At 41.9% G+C, this 22,748-nt stretch overlaps 1 protein-coding gene across 2 annotated transcripts in view; it reads right to left on the bottom strand.

Annotated features, from left to right (window-relative positions):
* Window positions 1-3,356: 3,356 nt before the first annotated feature.
* The window catches only part of mpped2a (metallophosphoesterase domain containing 2a), a 67,721-nt gene continuing 48,329 nt past the window's right edge, over window positions 3,357-22,748 (bottom strand). For both annotated transcript variants that reach the window (XM_038701664.1, XM_038701665.1), the window contains exons 5-7: window positions 7,636-7,751; window positions 6,598-6,711; window positions 3,357-4,940 (exon numbers count right to left, since the gene is read on the bottom strand). In XM_038701664.1, coding sequence (XP_038557592.1) covers window positions 4,822-4,940; window positions 6,598-6,711; window positions 7,636-7,751 — 349 coding nt within the window. In that variant the 3' untranslated portion in view covers window positions 3,357-4,821. The remainder of the gene's footprint in view (window positions 4,941-6,597; window positions 6,712-7,635; window positions 7,752-22,748) is intronic.

The following is a 22,748-nucleotide window of genomic DNA, read 5'->3' as shown; positions in this document are numbered from 1 at the left end:
CAGAACTTCTTAACATATTGATCGTGCCCAGTATTTTATAATTTCTTGATGTGGAGATTTAACCATCAGAGGAAAAACTACACTGACGTATTCGATTGTCGAGGATTTTGAATGTCTGTTGAGCAATATTTTTTTCTTGATTAGTAAATAAAGGAACAATGGTGCCCAATAACTGTAATTATGGTAATTTTCTAAACTCCACACAACTAATTAATGAGTCGCTTTACAAAACGGCAGCAAGAAAAGAGCGAGACAGGAGAGTGAAAATCAGGAAGGAGGTAAATTATATACCATTAGACAAATGTAGCTTTTGTCTTGGTGAGGTTGTGAAGAAACAGCAGAGTGCTAATCATCTCCCGTCATTCAGCTGATCCACTTGCGATAATCATGTATTGTTACCCAGGTTGGAAGGTCAATTCTCTTCCAGTTCAATCAGCTCTGAGAGATTCCTTTAAAATGACAGCATCAATCCACTCTGCAGAGGAAATAATTAACTTGAAAAATAATTAGGAAAGCACCATCATTAGCCAATGGACTTTCAATTTAATTTAATCGAGTTTTACATTTGGACCTGACAAAATTAAAATTGAACCAGTGCCTGCCTATGGATGTACAGTACATGGCATATATTTACAATCTATTCACATTTATATCAGATAATACTGAATGCCAGAGTGTCCATTTTGATTTTTATAAAAACCCTTAGGAGCTTTTTAATCCCAATTTCCAAATGTCTTCCTCAAATAAACCCCAAATAATGTAAACTGTAATAATAAAATATTTAGTGTAAAAAGACGTTAAGCAAGACCACATGGGAAAGATGAGTGCATGGAAAGCATGACTCTGATTTAGAGAATTATTTCATAGCAACTCCACTTGTGCCAAATGAGCTCCAGATTACAATAATACCACTGCCAGGCAATTAAGTCCATATAAACACTCCATGCAGAGTGCTGGCACCAGAGTAAGCCACACACACACAGGTTGATATGGTGTGCCGACTCTGTCAGCCTTAACCGTGTCTTGCCCCGTATCCATCAGCAGCAGACGAAGGCTAACCTGACAAAAAACCCAATACCACCAGCAGCTGCCTGTGCAAGGATAATTAATACAGCCAGCAATGTGGCAGAGCTATAAACGACCTGACACTGAGACATGAAAGGGTGACTGGTGGAGAGACCATCACTAACAGGGAGGGCAGGAGAGAGAGAGAGAGAGAGAGAGAAGCACTGATAATCCAGGAGACATAACAGAGTTCTCTGACAGACACAGCAATGCTAATAAAACCAACTTAATTGTCTCTGTCAGAGGAAAAATCCACTTTAAAGATGCACTTGGTTCATTTTCTGCATGTTAGCAGACTGTTGGAGCTCTTCCAAGGCTTGAATATGGACATGACATGGAACAACTTTTTCTGTGTTTTAACACATGTAGAAATAGAGAAGGAGACATTGTGGTTTAACAGCAGCCAGCCTACTGTTTGAAGGGATTTAATGACCATCACCAGCTATTTTAAGCTTAGCCCTACTCACCAAAAGAAAGAAAAAGAAAACCAAGGGATTCCTGAATGTAGGGTTACCGCTGGCTAACGTCCGCAAGCTAAGAACACATGTATACGGTACATTACATTTACATTTATTCATTTAGCTGACGCTTTTATCCAAAGCGACTTACAATCGCTATACATGTCAGAGGTCGCACGCCTCTGGAGCAACTAGGGGTTAAAGTAACAAAGTCTCACTAGGTTTAGCAACTGCTACTGTGTTTAAAATTGTAATCCTAAAACTACTCGTTACTGAAAAATGAATCACATTACTGTAACGCTGTTAAATTTTAACTAATATTGCTAATGTTAATGTGAGATTTCTAACATGTTAACATGTGTACAGTCAGCATGTTAACAGGAAGATGTTTAACATATAACATTTAGCATGTTAGGGAATATAGCGCTTGTATTAAAGGACTAATTCACACAGTGTATTAGGGCCTCTGCTAAAGGACTGAACACTGCAGAGACACAGCATGTGCAGTATAAAAGTGCCCGTATGGATTCACACCCACACTAAGAGGTTGAACGAATGCGGCAGAGCCAGAGCAGCCGTGTCTCCTCCTGCTCATCTGTGGCCTATGTTAATATGATTAGACTGGATTATGGTAATGTGCAGGGGGATCTGGTGGGTGTGGGGCGATGCTTTGCTGCTCTCGTTTCGGGGAATAGTTAATTGGTTGGGTTGCTTTGATGTTGTGGTGATGAGAGAAGGGGGTTGGTGGGAACGGCTGGCAAAGGCGCCCTACAACTCAAGCCCATTTTATTTTTGGCCTACAAGGGGATCTGTGCTTGGCGAGTGGTGAAAAGGAACGAAACCTGATGAAACCAATTAGAAATGATGCAGATCTGGAGCCGAAACATTGTGAAGTATGGGAGAAACACAAGCCATATTTTAATTCTCTCCTGCTCAGTGAAGCATGTTAAGTCAACTGCTTATCTGGTCTCAAAGAGCTTCGCTTGTGATCTGGTAAAAGGTTCTTTAAGTCTAGTACCTTTAATGTTTTAAATTAAAAATTGATCAGCACATTTCCTGCTGTTTTTTAAAATGTCCTTCATCTCTGCTCTCGAGAAATGTTGATCAGCTTGTCAGCTGCCACGTGTACCAATGAAGTAAAAAGAGTTTAAATATTTTTCTACGTTGAAATTAACAGCATTAAAACACCCAGCTCTGGACATCACGCCACCAGCAGATGCATCTATAGTTTTGCAGTAGTTTATACAAATAAGCAGCAGGTTTCCACAACTAATCCTCCATTTTAACTGTAGTTCTAACATCCATCATTTTCAAATAGTCCTCACAGATGGAAATGTCAACAATATGCAAAAAGTTTTACATTTCAGCTCTAATGTTCTTTTATCTACACAGTCACAGCGGGAAGAAAAAGTGATGCTGCACTGCCTTCATCTGTGGGTCAAGACTTATATAAGCATGCTGTTCCTCTGGCCTCACCACAATCAAGGCCATCAGGTGTTCTGCCTGCAGAGCCAAAACACCTGCTGTGATACTGGGCTGCACAGATATGTATACGTTTATATACTTTGCAGATAAGTAAATGACCATCATAAGTAGGCCAAGCCAGTTTGCAGCAGTGACCACTGCTTGGTCCAAATATTAATATTTACATTACATGCTTATACAAATACAAAAGAGCAGTGGTTGCCTGAAGTCAAATTAATAATGTATTAATCTGTTAGAGGTTGTCAGACTAAACTTCCAAACAAGCGTAATGAAGGCGGATTGAAACATTCAGGACTAATCCTCGGACTTGACTGGTCACATGTTAAAGATTAAAAAACCAAGACAGAGTTCGATAAGTAAAAATCTTGCAATTTTATTTGCATATAAAGGCAGCTAAATATATCACAATGAACTGAAAAAGAGAACTAACATTTCCATGAAGAGGGATACAATCCAAGAAAGAGCGAGAGAGGAACAGAGCACTGAAAGAGCATTTACAGCGGCAAAGTTGAGACAACTATTGGCAACATTTTTTTTGTGCTAGCAAGATTGCATTTACACACAGTGCAAAATTAGAAAAAGAAAAAGCGATAAAACACAAATACTATCAGATTTCCACTTTAAAAGGACAAATTAACCATGTTTAGGCAGGTGTGTTAGGAACAATCAGCACCTGTTAGATTGTGACAGACAAAATTTCCTCTCTCATCCAAAATGAATGTCTACCCTATTGGGAGACTAGACACAAAAAAATATTAAAGAAACCTATGAAGAGTGTCTGATGGGAGCATTAAAGAAACATGTCAATCATACAGGTGCATAAAGAAAAAAAAGCACCAAATTTTCTTTTTTTCGTCAAACACAACTTTTAGTACAGATGTTTTACAACATGAATATATATATATATATATATATTTTATACATACATTTTCCAAATTAGATCAGAAACCCATAAGGGGATGTTAAAAAGTTAATTTTTCGGGCTGTAATTTCATAGCTTTCTGTCCCTGCGTTAGTCAGGTGTTGTTTTGCGGGGATGATGGGTAATAAATAAGGACTTTTCTCTGAGCTTGCAGAGAGTGGGGCTCTAGCTGAGAACATTAAAGCTAGTTTAAGGCAGCATCCCTGTCAGCCAATAAGAAAAGAGGAACTGACAAGAAAACCAACAAAAAGAAATACCTAAACACAAAATATCAGATGATACAACAATGGCATCCATTGTCCGGCCAATGCAAACCAAACATAAAGAAATTGTACAAATTCACAAAGCATCATTTATCTTACAGATCTGACCAATATTTATCAAGAGCAAGATTGTATAACCACAAAATCCCTCTGAAAAAGGAGAATACCGGCATCACTCAAATTAACAAGATGGGATGGTACTAAGGTACGGAAGGCCGGAGAGGACAAGATTGTAAATATGTGTATAAAAATGCTCAACTCTTCATGGTGACATAAGGATAAAAGACAAAGTTTCTTCATGGATCATCTCACAAGACTGAAAAAAAGAAGACTGAACCCCCCAGATATCTGCAATTTTGCTGAATGTGTGTAGAAAAACCAAAATCTGAGGGGGATATCAGCATTGGTGGCACAATAAGAAAAAACATAAAACACCGGTATTCTCCTTTAACCCTCCCAGACAAAGTCCCCTTCCCGCCCCACATCTCCAAACCTTCTCAATAGCAACAGCTTGGAGAAGACCAAAAGTTTGCAAAGAAACACTTAGATTTTTTTTTTTTTTACTTGACATATTTATAGAAAAAAAAAGTAGTTTATCCTGCCCGTGACCCCCCCTTGTCCTCTGGTCTCAGGAGCTGGAGGGGTTTGGCAGGTCGAACACAATTGGGGGGTTGGTGGGCTGGAAGCTGACGGTGCAGGTCGACGCGTTGATGAATGTTGTGTAGCCGTCCGTCATGATCCCATAGCCTGGGGGGAGGGAGGGACAGGCATCAGCAAGAGGAAACATTCAATCACCCAACCATCACTGTCAGAAACTAAGCAATCTGGGAGAAAGCTTTTGCCATTTTACCTCTGTCTCTGCAATTAGGGTTGCACCGAATGCAATAGCAAAAATAGCACTTTCTGTGTTCGGTCTAATAAGTCAAAAGACCGATTAAATTTTACCAAACGTTGACATGTCGGCAGTGTGGAAGCATTTTAAAGTGTCTGAGAAAGACCCAAAAATTGCTGTTTGCAGACGCTGCTCTGCTGAACTGTCTCCTAACACATCCACTCTGACTTCTTAGAAAAGGCAACAAACGATCTGAACAGCTTTGAGTATTTCGGTCACTCGTTTCTGAGAAGGCAAATAAACTAGCCGCACCTAAATTTGAAGTGCACACGTATTCAAGTACTTATGGTAACTGAAACGGCCCAGAGCGAGCTGACAGGCAGGTTAGCGACTTTATCCTGTCAGCTTCTCTCTTTATAAAGTGTTGCAGTATGAGAGTCCTACCTGAAGAGAGGCTGGGAAGTCTTCATGTTACACCATACGAGAACCACATACTACATTTATCATATTGGGTCAGACTTGATGAATTTAACGCAAGGAGGACACACGTGACTAAGTCCGTTTTTCAAAATAAGGCATCTATACAATATGGAAATAAGATTAATTGGATTATATTCACAAAAAGTATAAAACATATTACATGTGTCCATTAAAAGTAAATGGACACATGTAATTTACTTTACCGGACCCTCTAGGGCCCCGGACCCACCCACCATAGTCCCTCTATGGGTACACTGAGTAAAAAGCACACTATTTCATTTATGCAATGGTAAAAAAAAGGCAACAATGTGGATGTACTTGTTCGGTGTTCTGCAAATTTTTTCATTATGTTTGGTTTCGGCTTCAGCCAAGAATGTTCATTTCAGTGCATCCTTTCCTGCAATAATTGCTATGAATAGCTTGAGTTCCAGCTCTTTATGGATGAAGACATATACACAATACTTATTTTAATGTTTAGGAACTAAGTCATTTGAATGCATTAAGATTACTATAATAAGGTGAAAGAAATATGTTTATTGAGCGCATGAATTACATTCCATTTATTCATTTAGCTGAGGCTTGTATCCAAAGCGACTTACAATTGCTATTGTATGCATGTCAGAGGTCGCATACCTCTGGAGAAACTAGGGGTTAAGTGTCTTGCTCAGGGACACACCGGTGGACGTGTCACAGTGGGGAGTTGAACCCGGGTCAATCACACCAAAGGCATGCGTCTTATCCACTGCAATGTCAACCTTGTGACGATCACAAGGTTGACTCGCCTTAAAGCATACCCTGCCGTATTGCCATTTTACTCTAAATGGGACCATAATTTACAAAATGAACATCATGCTGTATAGAAGAAGACTTGAAACTGAGACTTGAAACTCTTTAGGAAAGTGTTTACTGAGGTAGAGAAGTACGGTCATTTTCATAAAGACTTCAACACAATCTGACATCTTTTTGCAACCAGTGGAGTTGCCCCCTGCTGGTGTTCGGAAAGAAAGCAGGTTCAAGGCACTTCAGCAATGGCTTCATTTTACAGACCTAGAGGTCCCACTTGAGCCAGACCCTGGATTTTATTCTCAGTACCTTCGTGTATGCCTCCGAAGGCATGAAGTTTGGGTCGCACCCTCTTCTGGACCGTGTTGAGCAGCTCCACACAACCGACCCGCTGAAGCTCCTTAGGAACCCAGTCTCGGAAACCTACGCAAACACACACAGTCGTTTTAAAATTTGCAGTTCCCCAGACAGTTAGCAGGTTCAGGCTGCCATATGCAGTCATTTGTTAAAGATGTCGAGGTAGTTTGTGATTCTTGTTGGTACAATTAAGAAGTCTGCATTTTTCGTTTGAGTTGGATGTTCTGTTGACATCCTGATGCAGGAAATGCTTTGCCATATTGGACGCCCCTGCATGAAACTACTTTTGTGCAATCATTTTATTTTGCTGCATCTCTGCTGGCTCATATAAACTCCTGAGATCCTACTGCGTTCTGCCACGAGTTGACAGTACTGAGCAAAGTTCAGTGAAAGTTTATCTTCAGAATGAAAAGAAACAAATTCACAGCCTTTTCTAGTTCACTTCTTTCCCCATTTTATGTCTTCCATTTTTGAAGAGACACTCTACATCTTCAACCGCCCCCTTCCCCCACCAGCCCTGCTCTCTCCTCTCTCATGCTCTCGTTTGCAGCGTCTGTCACACTGGTGCAAAATCGAGTTTCCATGCAATCAAACGGTCACAGTGGCTGTCGCAGCAGCAACAGCAGCAACCCTCCGTAGGCGATAGGGAAGGAAATCACTCAATAAAGCCAGATGGGGGAAGAAAAAAAAAAAAAAAATAGCTGTGAAAATACAACCGGGACCAAAACAACTAGAATAAAAACTGAATCAGAAAACCAAACTATGCATTTTCTTTTTCATAAAGTCAAACACAAATATTGAATCATAGAGCGTGTTCACTCTAGATACAGTTGGATTTAGATGGAAACATTGCTGACTATTGTGTTCACATACATCTACACACACAGCCTGCAGCGACGCCTCCGCTGACTTCATGCAGATTTTGAATAATGAGTCACAACCTCATTAGATATGGTGATAAGGGGGCTGTGATTGGTTAATTGGACTCACCGAGCGGAGGTCCGTGGGTCATCAGGATGTCGATGCCTTCAGGGACGAGGTTCCACTTATCCAGCAGAGACTGACCCCGAGGCAGGTTGAACCCCCAGCCGTTAAACCACGGAGTCCTGCAGAGACAGAGGGAGAGAGATCACATTAACATTGCTCAGGAGACCAAAATTTATATCAGGACGAAAAATACATTATTTTCTTCAACACGCTGTGCCTTAAAAGCTGCAGTGGCAAGAAAGTTTTGTTTTAATGCTGATACATAGATTGTTCCTGTGTCCTTATGTATTAAATAGACCTTCTAAACAAGTTTTTACAGCTGAATCCAGAACCTGTTTTTATAAGCAATATTACCAAAACAGGATTTTTCTCTGCCAGGAGTGTTTGTGTCCCTGACGTCAAGGGAGATTGAAAAATCCATTAAAATAGCTCACATTTTTACATTAATAGTGATGTTTGACAGGCTGTGCACCTGTCAAACATCACAAAGACAGGAACAAGGTTAGCATCTGTGTCATCCATGACTTTGGTTAGTCATGGATTAGTCGAGTTTGTCTCAAACAGTTGACTGTGTTTCCGTTTTTTAGATCAGTTTTAGCAGAACAGCACAGCTAAACACAGAAGCCTGTAACAGCTTCAGCAAAAGTTGAATTTCCAACTGACCAATGTGAAGAAATGAGGGTGTGATCACATGGCACAGTGTTTTAACAATGCATTAAAGGTTGAAATTGATTTTTCTGCCAATGGCGTCACAGTATTCCCATTGATCTGCTGGTGGCAGTCACACGCCAAAATATGCTATAATGTACCAACAAAGGCAGGAAAGAAGAAGACCGCACGCTAGTAAACATGGATGTAAACAATGCTGGATTTAAAACACTTAAAAACTCAGTTTTGCAAATGTGTCATGGTGAAGGATTCAGCACATTTGTTAGACCTCAAAGTTAAATGTAAACATAACTTTTGTTTGGATACAAAAACACTGGGCACCTGTAACTGATTCTTTTGGCCAGTTGGGGCGGTGCAACCAGCTGTAAACAAGTATATAAAGTTTTATGGCATCCTTGTTAACAAACAGTTGCCCATTTACGCATCCAGCAGACACAGAACAACATTTGCCTTCATTTATCAGAGCTTTATCCACCCCACTTAAAACAGCTGCTGGAAATGACAAAGCCTAAAACAATAACGTTGCAAACCACGTCTCAAAAACGCTGGTGTAGTGGAAGCGCTTATTACAAAACTCAAATAGATCACAGTCAAAAACAATCACGATATACAAATACTATTTACAATTAACTGTGCAGCAAACAGGGCTACATGCTAAAGTGATAATATTTTGCTGTATATTGCAGTGAAAACCTTTGAAATTGACCAAAACTAGTTTTTTTGTCTTGTTTGAGCTTAATATACATGAAAAGCTGACATAATGACGACGCCACAATAGGATGCATAAAAATGAAACTACCCCCCAAAAGGACATGCAACTGCTGTATATTACTGTACACTTTCAGGTTACCCCACAGTATGTAGTGAAAATGCAAATTTTAAACAAACACCGGCGACTGGGTGAAACTGTTTGATGCCCAAGGGGAGGCACTTTAAATTAAAAAAAGTCGCATTCAAGTTTAATTAATTTTAGAAGACAAAACTATTAAGACTGACTGTGCAGGCCTATTAGAAAAGAAACATTTCTAAACAGTAGGGAGCCACATCATGTGTCAGCCCACATCCCCTCTGCTACACAGGATGCAGATTGATTGACAGCAGCCGGGCTACCTCCGGCAGCCTCGATGGGAGTCTGCAGCTCTGGGGTGACAGGCAGCATCTCAGCCTTCTCCAGCAGACACAAAGAAAGCCTCAATCTAGCTGAGTGGGAATAAGGGATGGATGGATGGATGGATGGATAGAAGTATGGAGGGGGGAACAGATGAAGAAATAAAAGCGAACCATGCAGAGATTAGATGTAGGAGCGGGGGTTGGGGAAACCGAGCGGAGAAAAAGAAATTGAGTAGAGGTTGGTTGATAAATTGAGCCTTCATTTATCACAATAGTGGTAATGGCAGAAGAAGGCTGACAACAGAGCAAAGGAAGATAGATTATCACCACATAATACCTCAGTATATAAGCTGACCTACTGCAACAAGCCCAAAAAAAAATCTTTTAATTGTAATTTGAGTTTTACAGCACGGAGCAGCAGAGAGTCACTGATGAAAAGATGATTTTGGCTCTGTTGATCCGAGGTTACAGTTGCTTAACAATGCTGTGTCTCAGCTGTATTTATTATTTAGTTGTATGGTATTTGACCGAGGGGAAATCAGGGCTCCACAAACATCAATAGGCTTTGTTACAGTGAGGGATGGACGCTCCGGCGCTAATCAATACTTGCTGTTCAACGGTAGGGCCAAGTGGGGCTAACCAGAAGCAGAGCAGGCTCAAGATGTGTAAAACATGAGATCTCAATCCCTCCTGGTTTATTTAAAAACACAACCAAGCAAGTATCTCTGCTGAAAAAAAAAAAAAAATCCCATTAATTCAGGGTGGTGAGAGAAAAGAGCATTATAACGCAGTCTAAGCACCGGCTCAGCCTGTTTGGGTCTGGTGCTTGAACAGTATCGAGTGTTTGTGCGCTCTGACAGAGAGGCGGTGGCGGAGGCAGACCTGAAGCTCGCTCTTTGATTTGCTCGCTCAGTCGTTTGCCTCGTTCTCTCGCTCGGTGGAGAGCTGAGAAATGAGGTTAAAAATGAAATGTGAGGAGCGCGCAGGGGAGTGAAGGCCACAGACTGAACTGATTAATTAGAACTAATCATACAAATCGGAGCTAATGGAACTCTAATGGATTACTGGGAAGACTCACCCATTCTCAGATGGAAATGGTGCTGCTGCTGCGGCGGCGGCGGCCGTGGCATTGAGAAACTTAGAAAGCAGTGAATCAGAGCAGAGCTGCCCTGGTCGGCCGGCTGCACACAGAAAGCACTGGCAGGGTATTTGTCTGGCTCTAGTTTTGACTAATAGCAACAAGGCCAAACTTTGAAAAATGGCCGAATGCATTTATTTTCCCCCCATTCAGAAAAATAAATCGTGGTTTCTTGCAGCAGAAATAAATAAACAGCTGGAACGTTGATTTTGCTCCGTGTTTCACATGTTTTCTCCCACATAAACACATTCATCTGGGACATGAAACATAACCCCTGACATGAGCAGTGGATCCTGAGCCAACCAAAAGGTCCTGACTGAATGCAGAGCGCGGTGCTGCAGCCCAACGCCACAATGGCCCCATTGTCGGCTGTCTGCCTATGAAATATACCTTCCATGCAAGTGCATTTGTTAACCTCCGCCAAGATTAATGACATCTCGGTCACATAAAGGAGAGATTGTTTCCTGTGCGGCTGTGACACAGGTTTTATTATACTGTACTGCTGAGCGTATGTGCGCGTGTGTTTAGTGGGCAGAGTGCACATCCACCAGCATCTGAGTAGGATGTGAGTAGTGCACATAATGTACGCTGCCAGAGTCTCAGTCTGTTCTCAGAGTATATATGTAGGCAAATGTGTGCGTGCGCGCGTTGTGATCAGACTACATTCGGAGCCCCAGTCTTGCCTCGACACTCGCCATCTGGAACGCGTCGCCGTGGCAACAAAGGAAAAGCGTCTGGAGGCAGACACAGTGGGACGTTGAACAGCATCACAGAAATAGAAGCCGAAGTAAGAGAATAAGAAAAAGGAGGAAGGAGGTGACGATCAGAGCGAAGAAAGAAACATAGAAAAGAGAGGAGGAGGAGGAGTTCGGCAGCAAACAACAAGGGAAGACGTGGAAAGAGCCGACACAAACTTCACCTTAGACTTCAGTCCTGCTCCCAGTAGACTACATGGACAAAACACACACCAGGACTGACAATAATACTAATTATTACATTTATTCATTGTTTGTTTATCTTTAGTGTCTTTTTTACTTTTTGGACCATGCCCTGCTGCAACGTTGGGATTTTCCCCATTGTGGGATTAATAAAGGATTATTGAATTGAACTGAGTTCCAGGAGTCCAGATGTGCTCGTGGCGACTCCAGACGCCATTGAAACCCCCCCCCGCCCAATGCAGCCAACAAGAAAACTTACTGTAAGAAAGTATTAAAATAACATCTGCAGCTCCAAACGACGACACACGAAACAAAACTAAACACTGCATCAAAAGGACGAAAAGCCGGTAACCATGGTAACAGGGACATTCCCCCTCTGGGAATCAAACAGTGGAAACAGGTTAAAAATCAGCAGCCTGGGCTGGCAGCGGAGGTGAAGCAGACAAAAGCCATTTAGCCCTCATGTGCAGAACGTCAATATTCAATTAGGCCGGTGGACATCATTAGGACGCCGGCGCAGCGTCTCTCTGGGCGTGACACCGCTCTTAACCCCTCAGATTCCCCCGAACTGCTCTCTCTGGGTCCCTAGACGGGCTATGATACCCCCCTGATAACACACACACACACACACACACACACACACACACACACACACACACACACACACACACAGAACGCTTAATTCCTCTCATTACTTTTAATCGGACTCCTCCCTCACCTTAATGGATCATTTTAACCATTTTCTTTTTTACACCTCACTGAATTAGCTGTTTAAAAGCAAAAGGTCTGTTTTTGTGTCACTGACCGCAAAATTATTTTGGAGCCTGATAGGGCTGGGTGATAATTAAATATCATTTATTGACTGATAGAGGAATTGTACGGATATAAAAATTGTGTTGTTTGATTGAATGTCCAAATATATTGTTAGTTAAACAATACAGCTGAAACATTTACTACATTAGTAAATCAACAGAAAAATAACAACTATTATGACAATTAATTGTTAAAAGTAAGTTTTAAGTCTTGCTTCTTAGTGCTGCTTTTCCAATGTGAGGATTTTTTTTAAATAATTGTAATTATCTTTGGGTTTTGGACTGTTGGACATTTGAAGACCCTGAAAACTGATATACATTTTATAGACCAAACAATTCAATAACTACACAAAAAAATGTTCTGCCGTTGAATCAATTAACGTAACTGTGGACCTATATGGCCGGTAAGTCATTACGATTGTTTACTGACTTTATGGTCATTATCATATCGTGTTATCGTTTTGCAAAATGATCATGTTTGCATCAATAATTCTGTTATTATGCTATAATCTAAAACAGAGGAGCAAAGTTTACTGAATGTCAATTTAATAATTTTGTAAATTTAAGGGCCTACAAATGCCTTTTCCTCTTTTTAACAATCTCAGGTCAAACGTTGCAACAAGCTTTAAATTCCTGTAATGTTCCACAAGAGGTCTGATTGCACCTCCCAAAGAAGCTGCAATGTCCATGTTAAAGGCAGACTGAACGATATACTAATGATTAATTTGGGTATTATTCAACATCAACAGTCCTAAAGTCAGTAATGGGACTAGAGTAAAGTTTGCCCTGAGAGGGCGCTAGAGGATTTAAGTTAATACTTATTAACGTTCACACTCTGAGGAGAATAAATGTGGTCATGATAATCCTCCCATCAGATTTTAATATTTCTTGCGGACAGCCTGATGAAAGTGTTGGTCAAGTGGAACTACAGCAAAGGTTAAAAGGTCAAATGCATCAGGAAATATCCTCTGGAGACCACGTGTGTCTGTACCAAATGTCATGGAAATCTAGCCAGTGGTTGTGAATATATCTTGCACTGAAGTGTCGGACAGATGGATCAGTGACCACCAGCTCAAACAAATAATAGGATAATTATCGAAGATGTGATAGAAGATCGGAAAAACGATCAGCGATATAAAACACAAGCACTTCAAGTTTTGGTGTCGGTCCCTCAGAAGCAAAAGAAAAGCTTATTTTTGAGCCACCATTCGCACGTAAGAAATTCATCGCAGACGAGGAACAGGGAAGAATTTCTACAACCAGAGCAGCAGGAAGTAGACCAGAATGCAATGCAACTACAAGATATGTTGGGTTCAGATTAGATAATGGTCTCGGTCTTGATCATGGTTGGTTAGCAGTCTCTCCAACTCTACGGAGGAAATGTTGGTTATAATCCCTTCATGCAAGGAAAAACTGTTGTTTTCTCATCAAATGTGTTCAGAGTCTGACATTGTTTGGGAATCCTGTAGTTCCATAGGATGGGAGTAAACGTCACTATTCATCACGACACTGGGAAAACAAGTCAACAGGAGTGGGCAAGATGGGAATCAGAGGTCAGTGTTTTATATTTAAATATCCATTTCTAATGTGAATAAATAAAATTTGTGGGATCAGGATGGGAAAGGAGTGAAAATCCACTCTACCAAGCCATTTCAGCAATGTCTAAATAAGTGCTAAATAGTAAGCGCTAAATTAAGTTTTTATCAACGGAATAATGTCCTATGAAAGTGGGACCCAGAAAAAGGGGGATACGCAGAAGCTGGACTGACCCTCGACTAAAAAGAAAAGAGAGATCTGGCAAAAATTCTCACATTAGAGGAATTCCCTCCCTGCAGGGCGAAACAGAGCACTGTATGTGTGTGTGAGCAGAGATAAGATCGAAACATGTCTCAAGTAAAGTATGATCCTCCACCTAAAAGCCGGAGAACAACTGCACCCTGGGATATCAGCCCTCCGTTGAACACATGGTGGGAGGAACAAGCTGCACCGTGACCAGCCCAGAGATAACAGGAGAGAGAGAGAGAGAGGGAGAGTTAAGAGTATGTGTGTGCGCACAGGGCCAGCGATCCATCGTGTCTGACCTCTGAGTCAGAGCGGCCCTGGGGTCAGCGGGGGGAGGGGTCTAATTGATCAACCTGTCAGGACCAATGAGGAGGGCCATGTTAATGGGACTTTTATAAGCCCCGCGGGACGTACCACCTGACACTCAGAGCTGTATGAGTATGTGCAAAGCGAAGTGCATATCCTGTGTCTGTCTGTGTGTGTGTGTCCGTGTGTGTCTGTGTGTGTCTGTGTGTCCGTGTGTGTATTCTCAGAGCCCAGGTAGCCTTATTAAAAGGAGCCAAGTGGAGACTCTGGCTGGGTTTTGACAAATGGCCTCTCAACACCAAGGCCACCTTTGCAAACTTTGGGGACGAGGTAGAAGGCGAAGTCACAAGGGTGAAGGGGCCGTGGTTTGTGTGTGTGTGTTTGTGTGTGCTCTGCTGTGCCCCAGCACTAATAACCTGTGCCCAGTGACTGATGGAGTGTGGAATGGATTAATCTCGCTGCAGTCAAGCTGCCAAATGCAGAGGCGCTAAGGGTTAGCCACCAGACTTAGCCCGCTTAGGAAAGGCTACAACCACGGGGACGGGATGGTTCACAAGCTCACACTCACACACTCACACTCTCTCTCCCCAGGGTTTGTCTCCAAGCTGAGATACAGCCAGCTGCAGTTTGACCTGCAGCCCGCTAATGTAAAACAACCACTGCATCAGCCAGCCGACGCTTCGCAGCAAACACAGCTGCTCCCAACGAACCGGCAGCTTCCAGCAATTCACCACGAACCAGTCTGAGTGCAGGTGAAGACGGTGAGTGGAACAAAGGAAAAAAAAGAAAATAGAACAGAGGGCAAGTGCCCAACATTGTGGCAGGAAATCAAATGAGAGCAGAGATGTTCAGAGCGTATCCCCTGCCATCATTACATCTGAGACTTCCTCCTTAACCACCCCCCACTCCCTTCCACACACACACACAGCCGGGGATACACTGGATTAGCACAAACATCAAAGCCATCAAAGATTACAGCAACTGAAACTGCCTGCCTGGAAGAGAGTTACTTAGTGTGCATGCTTTGGGTGTGTGTGTGGCAGTGTCCTGCTATGCAGTGAGGGAAATTAATAATGAAAACGTGTAAGAATGATCTAAAACAGAAGTGTCTGTGTGTCAGAGTGAGCAGAGGACTGTTAACACACTGGGGCACTGAAAGAAGGAAATGATTTACATGTAACCACAAGAAAATAATAAGAGACCATTAACTAGGTTAACACACAAAAAAATGCACTGAAGATTTGCACATTTAACCCAATCATAACCACCGTACAAGTTACACAGTCCCACGGACAAGATGCTTTTGCATCTGACAGGTTAAGGTTGCTTTCAAGGTCTGACACCATTTAGTCACATTTTTTGGAGGCTGTGTAACCAAAAATGTAACAGAATTATACAAAATATGCAAAATCCTTTTTCCAATGAGGAGCAACACTCCTAGTTGTGCTCTGACAAATCTGATGCTGTTCAATTGAGCTACCAAAAAGTAGAAGTATGCCATCAGAATAATTCGTAAAAATAAAAGTTACTATAATCCGTCACACAGAAGATAGTCATTTTACCTACAATTGGTGCCTTGGGAATGTTTTGTTACAAAACAAAAAACACTTCATAACAAACGAATCCTGTCACCAAATAAGCACCAACCACGAGTCGGGATGAAAAACTCCAAACACCTGAAGCTGTGCCTTCAGTTATTTCCTGGTACTTTTTCATCTTAGCCAGAAACAGCTTTGAAATAGGCACTTATTAAGTTACATCAGTTTGGTCTCCTTCTTGTCCTATTTTAAGACTTGACAGTTACATATCTCACCCTAACCAATAAATTCACCGATGTTAGCTCATCACAGATTTACCTGTATCAGTATATCAAAGTTAATCAAAAAGAAATAACATTACATGAATGTTTGACAACCAGTTTTAATTTTTCCCCTCACACTTAACATAAGGCTGAAATTACAGATTGCTTTCATTATTGATTTATTTGCCATTTATTATTATTCCAATAGTTAAGAGTACTTGTAGTAGCACTGGTGCAAAGCTGCCTGTGGATGTGGCAGGTGAGCAGTGACGTGTTATGGGAACACGGATGTGTCTACATGTGAAATCTAAACACTTTGAAATATAGATATGGTTTGACAGGAAGCCAGGCAGGTCTGAAGAAACTGGAGACCAGACTCCTATAAAGAGGGTCGACTCACGGTCCTATTCAGAGAGTGTATCGGGGGGGCACAGGGTTCGAGACCTATTCAACCTGACCTGAGACAGAGGGACAAGGGTCCCATTACCCTCCTCTAGCCGTGACCTCCATGAACTTGATCCTGGAGAACAATGTAAGAAGAAAAGGGAGTGAAGGGAGGCAGGAGGGAGGGTAATATCTCTGGGAAATAAGTGAGCTTTCCTCCATGACAATAACTGACAGGCAAGATTTCATTTCCCAGCTCTGCTCCAAGGACCGGGGCTGTGGCCTTTTTTTTCCTACGTATTTCAAACAGGACAAGGTGATCTGAAAATTGAATGAACACACTTCGTTACACAGGTGTTTTTTTCAAGCTCTTTCAAAGCTGTACACTCTTACTGCTTTTCTTCCTCAGAACAAAGACTACAGGCTCCAGGTCTGCAAAGTAATTGAAAAAAAAAAAAAAAACATTGAACATCTCAAACTTTCATTTATGACATACAATACTGAGAGCAAAAAGGGGATGAAAGGAAAATATTAAAAAGGATCATTGTGTGTTTTGGCCTCTGCCAGTCATTGTGCCAATTCAGGCCCTGAAGGCCTGCTGCTCTTCAGATACAAACTGAAAAACAAAAAACAATTGAGATGCTTTGACATAAATTAGCCCAGAGTGGTGACATTAGAAGTTTGGGCATTCAGAGTTCAAATCTTTGTTACTTTAATAAAAAGCCAGACTTTTTTTTTTTATCAAACCGATACAGCAGAAGAGCCATAGATGTTGTCTTTTTTTTTTAACCACAATTCAACTTTACTGCCGACAGTTCAGTTGGAGATGAGGTTATGCTAATAGTGGGTAAAGTAGTCTCGAGCCACTATCCTCAAGCAGAGATGAGGAGTGGAGGTAAGCTCACATCTTTCTAACTTCACACCCCAAGATAATTTTCAAACTAGTCGTCTTCAGCCCAAACAGATTGCTTAAGCTGTTAAATTACATTACAGCTTTGATTATATTGGTATTTGTGGGTTCCGCAGTGTGGAATTACTCTCCTCCTGGGGATTATGAGAAGCAGCAGGTTCTCACAGATCCCTGTCAAAATGCCAGGAGCACACCCTGCCCTGTCCTGACATGACAGGCCAACCAATCATTGCTGCAGAGGTCAAAGGTCAAGGGGAGAGGAGGGGGGGGGGGTTAAAAACAATAGGAAGGGCCACAGGGTCAAGCCACTGCAGATGCATGGCACTCTATTTGTGATTATTGTCTCAACCTTACAACGAGTGGATGCTAACAGGGGCGCGGAGAGGCAGCGGCAACAATAGGCACAGGAAAGCACCCAAACTGGAACTGTTAGTCTCAGGGGCTTGTATACAAAAAGCCGGAACAATGACAAAACAAAACACACAAGGCTGAACAGGGCAGTCTGTACAAAAGAGCTCAGGAGTTGTACAGACGCACCCATAAAATATGACCAATAAAATACAAAGTTAATTAGAATGCAATTCAAAAGATGTTTATGACATATCATAAATACCCGGTGCTATTTATCAATTAGAGCCCCACCGATATGAGATTTTTTAAGACTGATACCGATTTCGATATTTGAGGAATTGAAAATCAGATAGCAGATATTCTTTTCCCCCTTATTTTAAGAAACGCAAAACATAAACAAAGATTATCCCTAACATTTCTTCTGTTGAGACCTCACCAAGATACCATGACATAATGCGGTTTTTGTTAGAAATAGTACTTTGAACAAAAGTACTACAAAATATATAAAAGTTTTGATAAATAAGAGTCAAATGTATAAAACTCCAGAAGCTCCACACCGTAGCTCCGGCAGAGCAGCTCTGAAATCGTAGGACTGCGGTCAGCTGATGTTTTTTTCTGTGGTGCTGCAGTGTCGTTAACAGAAGAGCTGCAGCGCGCCCTGTGGTGGGCAAACTATGTAACACTCATGACATGAGGGAAGGATCCAACTCTGTTTCTCTTTTTTAATAATCTTATAAACGCCGAAGCAGATATATCTGCAAGTAGCTTATATCGGCCGATAATCTGCAAAACGATAAATTGGTCGGGCTCGTTTATCAATGGACGAGTCAAGCAACAAACTAATCAACAACCATTTTTATATCTAAATGTTTTTATCATTTATCAAACAGAAATGCTTCACATTTGCTGATTTCAGTTTCCTAAAATGTGAGAATTTGCTGCTTTTCACTGTTACATGTAAGTGAACATTGAATATTGTTGGCAAAAAAACAAGACAAAACAAGGATTTCAGGACGTCATCTTCAGACCAATTTCACTATTTTCAGACATTTTATAGACTAGCCTACACAATTAATCTGGAAAATAGACATTTCCATTAACAATTAATCTAAGATTTATTAGTTGCAGCCCTACTGCTCTCAAATTAGCCAATAACTCCATTTTGCCCTAAAACTGGTATATTCCTTTAAATACATTTCCTAAATTTAACACTTTTGTTTCTATTGTTGGTTGTTTTCCTCACACCGATCATTGAATAGAGGTCACAGTTTGCCCACTTTTTTATTTACGACACTACATCCCTGCTGACACCTGGGTGTTTCTACCACCCACATCGGGTGTCTAAATTCAGCGAGCGGAGATAAGCAGAGTCCCGTCTTTGCCACTGAAGCTGTGCAGAGGTCAGCAGGAAGGAAGGGAAGTGCTGCAGGACGGCGTGAATGCTATCACCGCCGAGCAGAAACCAGTAGGTAGACTGCCCTTCTGTTTATGGAGCTGTCGTTACATCGTGATTGATGGCTCACTACAGACAATCTGCATCTCACATGGCGTGGTGGGAGACGCAATGGGAGAAGCAAAAGTGTACAAGAGTCTGTTTGTGTGTGGAGAGCACTTTACAAAAACAACTCGAAAAGCCAGTTCCAGCCGTGCTGAATATCAAGTCCATTTTCCAGAGAGCTTTGCTACTCTGTGATCTCAAGATCAGTTTAATTAAATTAACTCATGTTTTATCATCAACTCTATGTAATGTAGGTTTGCCAGTTTCAAGTAGGTTCAACAGTTGACTAAGTGGCCAAAACCATAAAAGCTTAGAGTACACAAATGTATGTGGACAGTGTTATCCACACATATGGTTTCATTATCTTCAGTGAGTGTACTGCAGTGTAACCCTCACCCGCTGTGATGCACTGTATCTACAGGACCAAGCTTGCAGTGTGGGCTGCTTTTAGAGGATGCCGACTGCAGAAAATAACACCTTGAATAGTCTGATTGAGCCTTTGCCTCATCTTTTCCCAGCTCACTCCATCTTAAATCATTAATGTTGTCTTCCTTGAAAAACTTACAAGTAAACTCAGAGGAGCTTGCACCTCTTTTCTCTCCATCAAAAACCATCCGGCACTTAGCATCTCTACTGTCGTATCCAAACTTGTTGTCATTGACGGTATTACTTATTCATCTGAGCTTCAGCTGCGCCAGCACTTAGGTTGGTGACCTTTCACACCAAACTATGCAGAGAATAAAGGATAGGACAGTACTGTACACTTTAAGCTGAAATCTATGTTTAGGCAGAAAAGAAAAATGAGTCACTGTGGTGAAAAGGTGCAGCTAATGCAGGGCTGCCACACCTCAGGCCGCAGCAAATGGGGACACAGGGCTTCCTCTGCTTTTCAAATATTTATCCCCTCATAGCGTGAGACACCGCATGGGATGGAAAACAAGATGGAGTCGTGCTGAGCCCAGGATCTGCCAGTGTACACACACACACACCCACACACACCCACACACACACCAGGACAAACACAGTAAAGACAAAACAAACAGATGGGCAGATTCAGGTGTCAGAAACATACATGTTTGTAACCATGACCCCAGCGTTGACAATAATAAAAAAAGCACTGCTGCCTGCCTACTAAAAGCGCAGCCTGAAGTTTTTAGCATCTTCTCTGTTGAATGAGCAGGTAGCCTGAGGTCGGGTTCAGGGGGAGAGCAGAGGACTGTCTGCTGACATATCGCCTTCTCTTCCTGGCTGGTTACGGAGCCATCTTGCGCTCCCTTCCAGGGGGATTGTGATTGCATTTTATAGCCTCGAGCAGCCTCCTCATGTCATGTATCCCTCACGTCGCAGACATCTGGTTGGCTCTGGGCTCTTCTGGTCTCCCCTGCGCTCCCTGCTGTGTTGGATTGTTTGATTAAACCTGCATCCCTTGTAATCAGACTCAGAGCTGAGTACAGGTTCGGCACAAGGTTTCTGCCTGCTAAAAAAAAAAAACACTTTGCCCTTGCCACGGTGCCCAAGTGCTTGGTTGTGGTGGGAATTGCTGGGTATCTGTAAATAATAATATGTAAAAGGAAACAAATCTTGTGCTTAAGCTATTTTCCCCTCACCAAGCACCTTATTTTTTCTTATTGTGTTTGTTTGATTTTAAACTTGTGCAAATTAATTCTGGTTTAAAACAAACGTTCATATATTTCCTGCTGGTTGAATCACTATTCTTTTTCGACAAACTGATTACACGTCACCAAACGGCATAGGATGAACCCTGCTATTCCTTTGCACTCGCTTGCCTGTTAAACTCTGAGCAGCATGGAACCTATTTATTACCACTTGCTCACCTGCCCCATCGCTAAGCTATTCATTATCAAGGTGACCAACCTGCACAGCCATTAGCTGCAGAGCTATTCATATCCGGTTAGTCAGTGCAGGTATGCTGTAACGGGCGACGTGCCATTAATTCTGCAGGTACAAAGGAAGACGTGACCCTGTTTCAGAGAGCTGCGGTGAGCCGGTGCACCGCCAACACACAGTCGCCGTGTGTTTAACGGGCCTCATAGGGGAAAGAGACTTACAGAGTGTTTACACAGTGGCATCTCTGAGCTGGTATTAATAATAGAGCCACTTAGCATTCAGAGGCACTGGTCTCAGCCACGCTGTTTGTTTCACAGGTCATTAAATTTATGCCGCAGCCCTAATGTTCATTACAGCAGCAAACTGGCCAGGGGTCTGTAACACTCGCTCACTGTCTTTAATCCCCCGCTGTATTCCTAACACTGGCTTTCCTTTCATCCTTTGCTCATTCTCCCTCTCTCACATCTCACTCCATTTGCTTGACAACAATCTTTTCCTGGTTTAATTAAAAGGATTGCACCAATGTTTCCAGGTTTCTTGTCTTGTCTTTTTTTTCCTTTTCTTGTTCTGACTATATTTTCCAACCACCACACACAGGCAAAAAGCATCTTTTCAAACGAATGCCCAGACAAATACTTTAGTGTGGAAGAAATGTCTTTAGAAAAATACCACCTATCAGAAAATGTAGTTCTCCCACCTGGGAAAGTTATAGCTGCTGTACAAAGCTGCTGATGCGAAGCTAGTTTTGCCAGTTTCTCCTTCGTAGGCGATGCTGGCAAGGTTTAACCACTGTGAACAAACCAAAGTCACCGTGCTACAAGCTAACAGAGGCTCAAGGCAAAGGCTCATAGAATGTGAAAAATCATTAAGGAGTTTTATCATTTAAGGATTTTATAGAAGTAACGTGACTGGACAGCAGCAGGGATGTATATAAGCTACTGGGAAACATGAAGAAATGAGTTCATGATACTGGCAGACTGGCAAACCTTCTATACTACATATACTCCACTCTCTTCTATTTGAGCACCTATTCTTTGCCTCATCAGGTGCCCAAGCAGAAAAACATCAATCTTAACAATCACATACCTCACGAACATGAACACGCTGCATCAGGCAAAAGCAGCAAAACACAGCAATCCTGACGGGGAAGGCAGATTTAATTTCATATGCACACACACTGTAAAATCAACACTGCGTGGATTCACTTGCAGCCACAGAGCAGCAGCCTGGTCCCACAGGCTTGAACCGCCCACCAATCCCTTCATTATTCCTTAATGCGACTGATTATTCTCTTTAGAAGAAAAAAAAACACTGCCACACAGTCCTGCAGGAGAAAACACAAACACTTAAGGAGCAAGCAAACACTGTGTTTATTGTAATTAATCCTTTTGGAAATGTAGCACATTTGAAGGCCGACTATGCAGCCGCTGGAGGAAACCAGCAACAATTGGACCACAGAGGAAATCATAAATGTTTCCTTACAGGAAGAAGTTTTCGGAGTCAGAGTTTTCATGCCAACAGTCCTCTTGTATGCTGGACCAAGATTCCCAAACTAAATTAATGAAATAC

Source organism: Micropterus salmoides, unplaced genomic scaffold (assembly GCF_014851395.1).
Source record: "Micropterus salmoides isolate LMB-PRFRI ecotype aquatic unplaced genomic scaffold, ASM1485139v1 Ms_hic_scaffold_6, whole genome shotgun sequence".
NCBI lineage: Eukaryota > Metazoa > Chordata > Actinopteri > Centrarchiformes > Centrarchidae > Micropterus > Micropterus salmoides.
The sequence above is the reverse complement of the archived record's forward strand: the minus strand, read 5'-3'. Positions and strand labels throughout refer to the sequence as shown.